This window comes from Myripristis murdjan, chromosome 17, assembly GCF_902150065.1.
Source record: "Myripristis murdjan chromosome 17, fMyrMur1.1, whole genome shotgun sequence".
In the NCBI taxonomy this organism is placed as follows: Eukaryota; Metazoa; Chordata; class Actinopteri; order Holocentriformes; family Holocentridae; genus Myripristis; species Myripristis murdjan.
The window spans coordinates 17,650,967-17,664,097 of NC_043996.1; the positions used below are offsets into that span (position 1 = coordinate 17,650,967).

Here is a 13,131-nt window from a genome sequence, read left to right on the forward strand (position 1 = left end):
GGGTGAGGGTAACAAAGGCTGATTTTTTAGCTATGACATCACTGCTTTTGTCCTCAAGGCGACACAAGATGTCTGTCGCACAATTGCAAGTGGTTACAGTCACGCAAACATTAGAATAAAAAAGCAAGTCTCACATACGTGCATGGACAAACACCTGTTTGCTTGCTTTATGTTTACACGTGCTTCACATTAAAGAACAAGTACATACAAGTCGAGTATAAAATCATTTAGATAAGACGCTTAGGGCTTGCCTGCTTCTTTTGCATGCTCTATTGATTCTCTTAATCCTGTTTTAAGCAGTGGGAGAGAGGGGCAGGCAGTGTGTGGGTGTGATGTAAAATGAATCGATTGGTAAGACAGAAGAAACTACAAGTCCTGCATGACTCGATGTTCACACAGACTGGGGTGGAAATATTACTAAGACATTCTGCTCAAGCAGAAAATAGAAATCACATCAACAGGTGTAAAATATATAATTAAAAGTAAGAAAAAAATAACTAAAAATAAAAACTACACAAGTGCACTTAGTAGAGAGCAGATCTCCACCAGGCGTATCTCCCCTTTTCCGGGTTATAGGCTGCCCTGTGTGCTGAGCAAAACTGACAGACTCAGCAGCCAATTGTATTGTCAAATGCTTTTTAAAATTACAAATTGAATTACTGTGTCATTCAAATATAATAGTGTACAGTATAGAAAATATACCATAAAACCCACAAAGCCTCTTGAGTTTAGCTTTTTCTTCTTCTGTGTGTGTGCATTTTACTTTATTAAATACACTATACCAGTGGTCAGGAACCTATGGCTCACCCTTTCTGGCTCTTTGCCAGAAATATAATGGCTTTCGACAGAATTTGTTTTTAAAAAAGAGCACAAATTAAAATACCTCTCCCTGTTCCTGTCCCTGTGTGTGTCTACTTAAACTCACCCAAAAAATGAGACACATATCCTGGATTTTTTCATTCGCAATTGGAGCAAACATGGCCACAACAGGATAAAAAGACTATTAGCCTGATAGGCCTCGTGGTGTGTGAAGAGAGAGAGAGCAGTGGTCGTCCAGCGAGCAAGACAGAGGATAAAGACAGGGAGCGGAAGTAGCCAGAACAAATAGTTTTGTCATACAGTCATAACTATGCACAAAAAAAAAATATTAGGCTGGTAGGCCTGGTAGTATGCAAGATTAGCTGTGGACAGAATAATGATATAATGCGCACACACATAGACACACACACACACACACACACACACACACACACACACACACACACACACACACACACGCACGCATACCCAAACGTAATAATTCTTCCAGGCAACAAAATAAAGATAAATTTCTTAGTTGCTGACTGATTGATGATTGGCTACACAAATGTCCAATTTACAATTCTGCATTTTTTTGATATTTACTGAGAGACACAAAATATGTAGACTGTAATGGATGCGATTTAAAATGTAGACTCTAAGCACAATACTTCAGCAAAAAGACACTTAAGTAAAATGACCGACCTTTAAAAATACTCAATAAATGGCTTAATTACAGCAATGTCTGTAAATGTATTTGGTTACTTCCACCTATATAACCAATGCTGTCATTTTTAAAATGTTCAATGTACATTTAGAGGCACTATTTAGAATATATGAAGGTGGGATGATTTTGACCATGGTCACGTCGGTACCTGCAGTCCCAGTCTCTCTCTCCTGCTGATAAAAGTGATTGACCTTCAACACAACAATGTGTGAGAGCGTCCTTGCCCCACTGTGATGAAGGATGTGGAAGATGTGCATGATTTTTTTATGATGATTAACGAGCCGCTGGATCACCGTTGCATGAATAGCAGTAAGTAGAATGCATTCAGCCGCCCATCTACCTATCTACATGTCTATGTATCTTTTTAACTGCCCCGTATCTCGCTCTATTTCAGTCCCTATCAACCTGTCAGACTCTTGATCAATCACTCAATCAGTCAGATGAGAGCAGACTTCTCTCCATCAGTGTATGTGTGTGTGTGTATGTGTGTGTGTGTGTGTCAGTATTGCAGTAACTTTATCTAGATAGACAACTCCATCATAAGGCCGGATGGTGCTGGCTGCAGGGTTTGTCTGCCAGTCACCAGTACTACCAGTGACAGCCAGGCTCTGTGGATGGTAAGTATGACAGATTGGCCTCCCACTGCCTACTAGCTTGTCAGAGGAGGGAAGAAGGGGAAAGGGGAAAGCTTATAGAGCCCAGTGGGGACTTCATAATTTCAGCCACACATATACTCCCCATGGTGGAAGGGGCGGCATGGGAAGATGGAAGGGGGCCAGGAGTTGGGGGTGGTAAATCAAGACACATCAAATGAGAGATAGAGAGAGAATTCAAAGACAGAGCATTGGAAACTGGAAGAGTAGAAAAGAAAGAAATGGTGACATAGATGTGTGGGAGAGACAGTCGCAGAGTGCTGAAGGAATGGAGCGCACAGTAGGGCCTGTTTCTACTGAGACCAGCCCAAAAATACACCAGCCCCCCCCGGGGGGCCAGATAATCCTGCTTCAGAGGAACAGGGAGGCTGGGAGCGGGTGCAGCTCACAGACCCTGTGGAAACTAGCGATCCCACAGAGAGCGAGAGAGAGAGAAAGAAAGAGAGAGAGAGAGAGAGAGAGAGAGAGAGAGAGAGAGAGAGACTGGTAGACAAAAATAGAGAGCAGGAGATGAGGCAAGATTGTCAGATTACTTGAAATGTGTGTGTATGCGTGTGTGTGAGAGAGAGAGAGTGTGTGTATATGTCAGGGAGAGACATGTGCACACACAAAGACAAACACAGAAATAATTAACAGGGCCGCTTTCGGTCAAAGGCAAAGGTCCACTGAGGGCAGCAGCCCTGCCAGTACTTCTCACCCTCTCAAGTTACAGAACAACATGCATTGTTCCTGCTATGACCCACCACTAGCCCCGCGGGGCCTGGTCAGCGGTCACTCACCCTCCATGGGAGTGTTGCTGTCTGGCCGATTGGCAAAAACCACATCAACATACTCCAACTGCATCCTCTGGAGGGAGCCCTTCAAACCTGAAGTGAGGGGAGGTAGAGAGACAGGGTGAGATGTGTGGGTGATTAAAATATGTAAAAAGAAGGACCAAGAGGAAGTATGAGCATTCAGGATATTTGTAATAGTGTTTTAGAGGTATGTAAACACACCAATAAATATTTAAAAATTCCTCAATTCCAGCAGGATGTTTTGACTTATTTGGCAGCCTGTATTGCAGCCTGTATCAGCCTGCAACATAATCCTGCAATCATAAATATTTGTGCAAATAGCAGTGGACCAAGGGGACTCATTACAGTATCACTCAGTCATAGCCTCCATCTCCAAATAGCATCCTGAATAAGAAATGTTGTCCTTTGCTATCTTGGGACACGGACATGTGGGGCGGGGATACTTTTTCGCAGGTATATTAAAAGTAAGCATGTTTAAAAGCATACATAATGTGACCACAGCCCACCATCTGGATCCAGACTCCCTCATCTTATGATGCAGCCTGCATGTGAATCTGTGTGTTGCCACTTCAGTCCGGCTGGCTTGCCTGGGTTGCAGTCACAGTTAATGGGGCTACACGTTCCATTTGCCACACAGCACACACACGACGGTGCACTGCAGACCACACAGACACGGCCCTTACCCTCGCTAACAAACATTGGCTTTGCGTGCCCTGTTCAACAGATGCAGCCTTCATCACCACTAACCCAAATTAACAGCCTGTCATTTATTATCGGGTGAGGTACAAATCTCGACGTGCGCCTGTCATGCTTAATTATAAAAAAAAAAAAAAAAAAACAACAAAGTTATGTTTTGAATTACAGATTGCTAATCCAATTTTCCAAGAGCCTTGTGATGTGATTAATGAGAAATGAACATGTTACGTTTTTTACTGCTTAAGAAAGAAATTCAATATAAATTGCATTAAATATAAAGAGTTTTCTGCATATTGGTGTTCAAAATATAATTTTGTTTGATTACTAATGACTTTTTTTTTTTAACATTTTAGTCAAAAGTATTTATATGAAAGAAATGATAATCTCATATGCACTGCCATTGTGCGCCCTTCAACAAGTACACAGTCCTCTTCATCTTCCTCAGTCCTCTGCTTGCCTAATTTCACACATAATGAGAAGTTAAAATATTCTTCAGCCCCCAAAACACCTAGAAGTAGAATCCATGATTTTTGGTTTGGCAAATGAGATTTTTTTTTTTTTTTTTTTTGCCTTAAAATACAGTGGTCAACAAGAATTCAGATAATATTAGATTAGATTTCACCAGATAGCAGTGGATTAGAATTAGATAAACTCAGATGATGTCACTGCCTCACTTTTGCTTTCATTTCGAAAAGTGCAAAAACCCCTTGCAGCTGTGCAAACCCTTAATCAGACTGTAAAAATGAATTCTGTTTTGACAAAGGGTGTAGACACCAAACAACTATAAGAAAGAATCGATGACAGCAAGAAGGGAGATCGGGAAAAGGTCACAGTCATCTGTTTCTGTTGTGTTCATCTTTCAGAATTCTGAGGAGCTGAAAAACAACATATTGGAGGGCGGATAAGAGAAGGCGACAGAGTATTGTGTGCAGATCAGCCCTCATTCATGCATAGAGAGGACCAGATGAAAGATGAAAGCCGAGCACAGGAGACTGTCACAAAGGAGGACAGCACAGTAATGAAGAGACAAGGAAGAAAGACACTCTCTCCTTCTTGAGTAAGTACGTGTGAGCGCGTGTGGCAGATTAGTGCCACACTCCTCATCACCACTGCTTAATCCCAGTCGAGAGTTATGCTTTCCCCATCACCGTGCTCACATCTTATTCCCTCTCCTGTCATCTCTGCACCCACGATCCCAGAAACACCCATTACATGCTACCTAATCTGAGCCTGCACCGTCATCACAAGCAGTTTCCCGGCAGTCTTGTGGATTAGCAGAAGTTTAGTGTGAAGTGATGCTATTTTTGGCAGTGAGAACGACGGATGTTAAACAACAAAGCCCGGCGTCTGCAATGAATAATGGATTCATGTTCGCATGTCTGGTAGGAAAGTCCCCTTGAAATATGGGAATTTGCAGCCATTTCAACAGCGCTTTTATGTCAACCTGCTGTGGCGTCTTTGACCTGTTGGGCGAATCTTGCTGGCTCTTTGCCGAGGGTTTGAGACGCTGTAGCGCTGTCACCCTAGAAATCATCAGCGCTCCTCTCTGCTATTGATCATAAAGTTTTGACACCCCATCATGCCCACTAACAATTGCTGTGCTATACCCTCTGTCAGCAAGTGTCATTTAACCAATCAAGTGATTCATTGACTGCCCTGTGGTGACACCCACCAACAGCAGTGATGAAGAGGGTGTCAGCAGATGTTTGGCTCAGCCGATTCATTTGCCTGCAATGACATGAGCCACACCAGTGGTGACAGAAACATTGCACCTCCCAGCAATGCCATCTATTCTCTGGACAGGGCAGCCAGGCTTTAGCTAATTGCCATCGCCATCCTCTATTCACTCCTCTGTCTTTACTTGCTTAAGTGCATTCTCCTGCTTTTCTTTCAAGGGAAAGCTATAGTGGCTGCAGTGAATGTTAATATGAGGGAGAGCTGAGTCACTGCTGGAGGTGCATTGCGCTGCGGATCAGATGCTGAGCTGTTCGCGAAGTGGGATGGATTAGGCCAAGGGTGTGGGAACACTGTGTCATTATAAGTTTGTGCAAAGGCAAAGTTGCCATTAAGCTCTATAAGACAGACAGTTTAAGGAAGGGCTGAGGGGAGGAGAGGAGAGCAAAGGAAGGGAGATCACTGGTGTGATGCAACAGTTTCTTGGACAGAAACCTCTAAAGGTACAACGAGCAAACAGACAAATGTAATGCACCCAAGACATCTGTGCTGGAGGTGGTGTTGGCTCATACCATGTTCAAATTCAGCTGGGTACACGTACTCCGAAAAAAAAAAAAAATCAAAGAGGGAGAGGAGAGACAGACAGGATGACGGGAAGCAGAGGCAAAGAGATAAAAGAGGGAGATTACAGGAGTGCAGCGGGGCGAGGAGTGATGGGGTTTATGTGAAGGACAAAGTCGAGGAAGGGAATTGACCTGTTACCTTCAATGATGTGTTTTCTGTTGAGTCCTCTCTCCGTTTCTGCTCTGGAACAGGAGGGAAAACATTCATGTCAGGGGAGTCACACACGCACACGCACACACACAGGCACACAAACAACCTCTCCCACATTCCCACACATAGACTGAGACACATCATTAAACATGCCAAGGAAGAGCCTAGATAACAAGCTACATACAAATGACTGAACAGAGACATGCATGCGATGCTAAATGATATCCCTGCAGCTACAGAACAAACTATGCTATCTGCCTGTGTGTCTGTCAGTGGGACAACACAATGCTCTTTAAGCCATTCCTCACCAGTGATTTGTCAGTACCCTCACCTATATTCACTCAGCCGCTTTTTGAATTACCCTATCCTCTCGTTTTTCCACTTTATCCCCCCCCCACCCCCCCTCTTTCTGTCTGCCCCACTGTTCCTCAGCTTGCTCAGTTTCCTCTGATTTGTCTGCTCCTCGCTTCATTTCACACCCGTTTTTTTCTGCCTCGCTCATCCCTACCATCTCCCTGCCTGCCCTGGGTAATGGATATTACAAACACAAAGAGAAAGTGGCATGGGGTCCAAAACATGCTGTCCCTCCCTCATATTCTCACATCCTCCTGCTTTCTGTGCAAGAGAGAGAGAGAGAGAGAGATAGAGAGAGAGTGAAAGCGAAGAACGAGAGAAGTGTGCAAATATCCATGTTGTGCAGCGCTGAGATGCTCGGCAAGCCTCTCAGGCGCTTTCACAGCTGGCTCAGCTGGTGGTTAAGCAGTTTTTTCCCTCTGAATCCATCCGGTGGGGAGATGGATTTGGTACCATAATGTTAGGCTGCTCAGGATGGGCTGAGATTAAATTTACAAGATCACACCCGGGCCCTTACGCTACCGATCTACAGCAGATAAAATACCGAGGATGCCTCCGCTGTTGTATGAGCAGAATGTGAACGCGCTGATCTACAGCTTCCAACTTCCATCAGTAGGAGCCCCGAGACTTTTAGAAACAAAGGGAATGTGACTAATGCAGACCGAGAGCAGCATACGTCTGCATGACAGACGAACAAGAGATGACTCTTGGCAGTTTGGCAGGAAAAGTTGAGGATGGGTATGAAGGGAGGGAGGGAAGGCAGAAGAGCGGAGGATGGTTGGGGGAAAGGGGGATGGAGGTGAACAATCCCACTGATTTTTTTGACTGCACCCCTTACAGAAAGAGGCAGCGGGTTTTCAAGACCTTGAATCCCATTTCCTGCTCTGTGGCTGGAGGTGAAAGTTTAATGTGCAGTGTGTTAGTTAAGTACTCACATACACATTCTCTCTCTCACTCTCTCTCTCTCTCACACACACTTACTTTCCTCCCCAGTAGAGCTTTGTGGTGATCACCAGGCTGGATCTCCTGAGGGAAGACAGACAGACACATCAAAAAGACATAAAAATAACGAAAAAAGTGATTCTCCAACAGTGTTTGTGTGTCTGCATGTGTGCACATCTGCAATGGCGTCCAAATGCGGGTGCATCTACCTGCATCTACCTTTATTCATCGTTCAGAGCGATAACAAAACGCCCTGCATTGACCTTATACCGGCATTGTGCAGTTTCATGGCGCTTACTGACAGAGCGGCTACATTAGAGCCTCACTCATTTTTTAGACATGCTGCTTATCCAGTATGAAGAATCACAGTGGGACCCTTTTTTTCTGAACTCTAACAAGATAGCTTCTACACCATAAAATCCCCTTTGCCTGAATGATAAATAATTCAAACGGATCTAGAGTTGAAGTTGAAGAGGAGGCAGGCGGAGAGCTGGCATGAGCCGTTGAGGAGTGTGATCCACGGAGAAGAGTCTATGAGTGAAAGTGCAGTGTGGCAGCGCATGCAGTATAGATGTATGAAATCAATATCTGCCAAAGTGCAAGTTATCTGCAAGCCCTAATGCACCAGCACCTGCGTATTGTTACCTCACACTGCAAACCATGGAAATGATTTCCTGTTATTGCCATGGTTACAGCAGCATATCGAGGTAACAGATTGATAGCATGTACAGGGGAGGGAGATAGCAGTGTTGGATTAACACTTATTTATTAACTTCAGGCTAAGATAGATGAGATAGACGCAACAATGACACATTTTCCACACACCGTCGCGCACACAAAAGCAGAGACACACGTCGGCGTAAGTAAGCAAATGCATCTCACGCACATTATGCAAAACCACCCCCCAACACACACACACACACGCACACACACGCATACTTAAAGTACTTTAACTGTAACATAGTTTTGGAACATGTTTAGAGGCTCTTGCTTTGTTAAAACACTCTACTGTACCTCCAGCACTTTTTCTTGATAATGTTTCCCAGGATTATCTCTGCTCTGTACAAAAAAAAAAAAAAAAAAAGAGACAACACAAAGAAATGAAGAGATTAGATCTCCGGCTGTCATTGCACTGGAAGCATGTTTGCATGTCTTTTATCTGCCTGATTAAAAACCTGAATGAGTAACAGATAAAGAATAAATGGCTGTCATACTGTACACTTGAATTGCACTAGTAACCTTGAAATTAATATTCATAGCTACATCGCTACAGCGTGTTCCCCATTATTCAACAAGGCAACGTCCAGGTCTATAAAGTTAGATTGAGCTGTAGGCAAAATGGAAGGGGAGGGGGGCTGCCTGTGATGAATAAGAGTATGTAAATCACCAACGAGTCATGACCACAGTTCAGCTTGGGCATCCTCAGGTGAATTAATTCTGGACTGGGGCTGATTCTTGTTAACATTTTGCGTCGCTGTGGGGCCAGGGACCAGACAAGACCAGCGCTGCTTGGATTTTAGATAGATTGTAGAGGAGAAACATCACTCACTTCCCCCCAGAGTAGACCTCAGCCGTGTCGAAAAGGTTGACCCCGCTCTCATAGGCGATGGTCATCAGCTGCTCCGCCACCTGACACAGACAGGAGAAGGTTTTTTTTTCCCCCCAGTGTGACCACACATTACTCACATTGCACCTCAGAAGCCACAGGGCTCGAAAGACCCAGACAAAACTGAAAGAGAGTAAATCTATTTGCGGCTGAGATACACATCACCAAGAAACTGCGACGGTGCTCAGAGATTAAAGTTGTTTACTGCTTAATATGATTCCCATCCTACTTTGACCCAGTTATTGTGCCTCTAATTTATTCAGAGTTGTACACGGGAAGGCCTATTTTGTCATGACAACTCTCTGTCTCTCTCTCTCTCCCAACTCTGCTCTTTATCTGGCTCCTGTTTTTCGTGAGTTTGTTTGTGTCTGTGGTGGTTTGCATTTTGTCTGTGTCTGTGTGTTTACCCTCTACTCATGGCCCCATCATTGCCTGTGGTCATTAGGCAGTGATGAGCTGTCCCCAATTCTGTGTTTTCCCCCTCAAGCGCATATCAAGGCACGGACAGCAGGGTGGAAGAGATCTTGCTCCTAATAAAATGTGACAGGGAAGGAGACCTGACCACTTGGCCTTGAAAGACCCAGTTAGGGTTCAAGAGGCTGAATGTCCCCCTGAAATTTTGGGAACATGATGCTGGAATCAAACTTATGCTCTACTCCCACTCAAATTTAAACATTCAGTATTTTTCATCCCTGGCTTAGTGAAATGATTATCATTTATGATGTTTTATGACCACTCATTGCCATTTCCAGGGAACAATCCCCCGATTTGATGCTTTTTCCCTGAAAATGTCTCTGGATGCTCGCTTCTCCAGATGGCACTGGTATTACCAGGGGATGTTTTGTGATTTGTAGTTTTTATTTCAAGAGCACAATATTTCTGTCCTGCTTGTAAACGAGGGTATATCGTGTTATGAGCTCGTGTGATGGAAAGTGTTCTGTTTTCCTTTTTGTTCATAACTGGCTACAGGAAAAATGGAAGACAAATCCTCAGTTTACAGCCTTTGAACAAGTTACATGTCATATCAGTGATGGTGAGTCCACGTGAGACAAATTCACCTGATTTTGTTCAAAAACATGGAAAAAAGGTGAGTACAAGGTGAGTACACTGCCAGCTATAGTGACAAAAAACTTGACTTCACCCTGATGCAGGTATTACTTGCCGTCAGCACAATCCAACAAGGCCCCTTTTCAGCATTGAAAACCGTCAGATGGGTCCTGTTTGATAATAGGGGACTCACAGCACAGTTAAATACATCTTGCAAATGGTTGCAAATTGGGCTTTCTAACAAGTTTATTCAGCATTTATGATCCGCATGCTCTGCATCTTACTCAGCTGAGGCTGCGCTCACTCTAACTAGGAAATTCTGGCTTATGAATGTCTGACCTGTGACAACATGGTGTTCACTGTGAGAGCTCTGGATAAATTAATACTCAGAGTAAGAAGAATTTTATGTCATGGAGAATACCAAAGAAAAGGGCACCCATTTTCCCTGAGTTTATACCATTTACAAATTTGCAAAACAGAAATTCTGGGGGGTTTGAGTCAAGCCAGTGTGATGTTGTAAATGCTAATTAAAACTTGTAAGAAAGCACCGTTTGCAACCTTTGTTTGGGTGGTCAGTTTCAAGACGTATTTGTTTTTTGGATGGGATTATTGGATTGTGCTGAGGGCTAGCACGAGGCTGCAGCAGAGCAGTAAGTTTCTCATCACTAAGGCTCGCAGTGAGATTGAGCTGTGTGTTATAAATGAGGTATATACATTTGAACACAGCCTGGGTTGAAAAATATCAACCCTTTCACAAGAGGAATGGATGCTACAAAGCAGCTACTGGTCAGATGGGTTACATTTAGTGGTCTAAAAAAAAAAATGAAATGAAATGTCCTGTCTGTTCACAATGTGTGATGTCCAAATGATAAATTTGACATCATATCCTACCTCATCTGAGATCTGAGCTCCAAATGTTACCCATGTGCCTGTTGAAGGAGATGTCAGAGTCAAACTTTTGCATACAAACAAACAGGCACACCCGAAAACACACAGGAGCCCCTACTTCTGACCCCCACCGAAAAAAAAGCAAAGTTAGTCATGCATTAATTATTAATTTGACATTTTGGCGCTGACACACGGTGCAACGCCCCCGCCCTAAAACCATCACAACCAAATGTCAGAGTTGAGTGATGATAGGTTAGAGGAGGAGAGGTTGCCTAAGGCTCAGTGCCATGTGATCAGCATCATGTAACTAAGAGTGTGTTGTTATGTTTATTGTGTTGAAGTGAGGGGGGGTGGGGTGTGTTGGTGTCATTTTATTTGTCTGCTTGCCTGCATTTCAAGCCACTGTGTGTTTTCTAGTATGTCCTCTGTGTGGTCAGGCTCGCATGTGTGTACATTTGCGTCTGCGCAAGTGTGTTTATGGATACAGGGCCATCATACCGCCCGAGTCCTCTGTCCTTGTCACAACGACCCATTATCAACCCGTGTATAGAGCAAACAGAAGTGTGTGTCCTCTCTGCCACTCTCTGCCGACAGGTACTTAGGCCTATGTTTGTTCTCTTTATGTCCTCAATTTCCTCTCCGCATTTCAGCAGCTGCACATCAAACTAAATGTGCATGCCTGGGGAATTTGGGTTCATTTACCTTTGGCGTAATTCATTTAGCACAACATTTCTGTTTGTGATTCTTTCCTCAGTGTGCTTGGGGCCGGTACATATAGCCATGTAGGCAAATCTGAACATTTGCACACTGAAAAAATGAGTACAGGCATGAGAACAGGGCCGCCGTCATGAGGAGACAACTGGGACTTCAGTTCTGGCCCAGGGGAGCCCCAATCACAATTACTAGTTATAAAAACGTGTTTCTAAATCTTGCAAAGTATTACAGCTTCCAAGGACGCATAAATGCACACGTAGATGGGTCATGTATGCGCCCACAAACACACACTCCACTGATATGCAGTATAGAGGGAAATATGGGAAGCCTCTGTTCCTCCTTCAAACGACGCAGCCTGAATCCAGTTTTTGTTGGAAACGCCGTGTTCTCCAGCCAATCTTTTATAGCCTGCTCCGCATTGAGCCTGAAGCCATCTCCACCAATAAGGAATAATGTTATGCTAGTGGTAAAGCTGTAGTCAGCTTCATTATAAGTAATCTAGCTAGTTAGGGAAATCAATGTAGGCTTGCCTGTTCTGTTTCCATACAGCTATGAGCAAATGAAAACTGATGAATTACAGCCCACTGACCGATTTTTAAAATTAGATTATTCATTGAGGAACATAAAATCCCAGATCTGATCACAAGTATATGCTAATGTAATACTTTTTTAAATCCCCATAGAGAAATTCTCTTTTAACTCGCCCACTTCTACTAAAAAGTGTCCCTGGAGCTATTGTGAATCTATGCTTGCTCCAGGGCACTTCAGCAGGGCAGATCCCAGCGAACATGAAGGACCTGTGTCCTCCAGTTGAAGGGTGATCTCCCTATTCACTTTGCCACCCTGCTGCGCGATACACTGTGGCTGTATTTTAAAGATGAATGTGGAGATGATTAATTCAGTAATTCACATATTATGCATCATGAGATTTGCTTCGGTGTCTGCTGAATCTGGCCGACGCTGTGTCATCCCTTTTGCCCTGTCATGTTTTGTCTTTTGAGACACTCCCCCTTTGTAAGCCCCCAAATACTGTACATACACACACACATGAATGCACATATACAGGCATGGGCAAGAGTGCATGCATACACACCCACTTCATACACACAGGACTTATTCAATAAATCAATCCTATCAAAAGTGAATAAGATTGTTTACCCTCTGGTGTGCTTTGGATATGTGTGATAATTGAGCAACTTGTTTGCTGAATCCAGTTCCATTGATTAAATATTAACTCGGAGATTATTAACACTCTGCAAATAGCTTTATGCTGTCCCTCATGACTGCCCAGGCATATGAAAGATGCATGAAGTTTAGAATGGGGTGAAATGTTATGCGGAAATCTGCAAAACTAATTCCCTTCCCATTCGTTCCTTCACTGACATTTCCTTCCTGCCCACCCCAAAAACACACACACGCACGCACACGGGCGCGCACACACACACACACACACACACACACACA

At 43.8% G+C, this 13,131-nt stretch overlaps 1 protein-coding gene across 2 annotated transcripts in view; it reads right to left on the bottom strand.

Moving 5' to 3' along the window:
- The window catches only part of kcnab1b (potassium voltage-gated channel subfamily A regulatory beta subunit 1b), a 49,860-nt gene that overhangs the window by 6,261 nt on the left and 30,468 nt on the right, over positions 1-13,131 (bottom strand). For both annotated transcript variants that reach the window (XM_030075225.1, XM_030075226.1), the window contains 6 exons: positions 10,957-10,994; positions 8,962-9,041; positions 8,427-8,471; positions 7,452-7,496; positions 6,105-6,148; positions 2,958-3,044 (listed from right to left, as the gene is read on the bottom strand). In XM_030075225.1, coding sequence (XP_029931085.1) covers positions 2,958-3,044; positions 6,105-6,148; positions 7,452-7,496; positions 8,427-8,471; positions 8,962-9,041; positions 10,957-10,994 — 339 coding nt within the window. The remainder of the gene's footprint in view (positions 1-2,957; positions 3,045-6,104; positions 6,149-7,451; positions 7,497-8,426; positions 8,472-8,961; positions 9,042-10,956; positions 10,995-13,131) is intronic.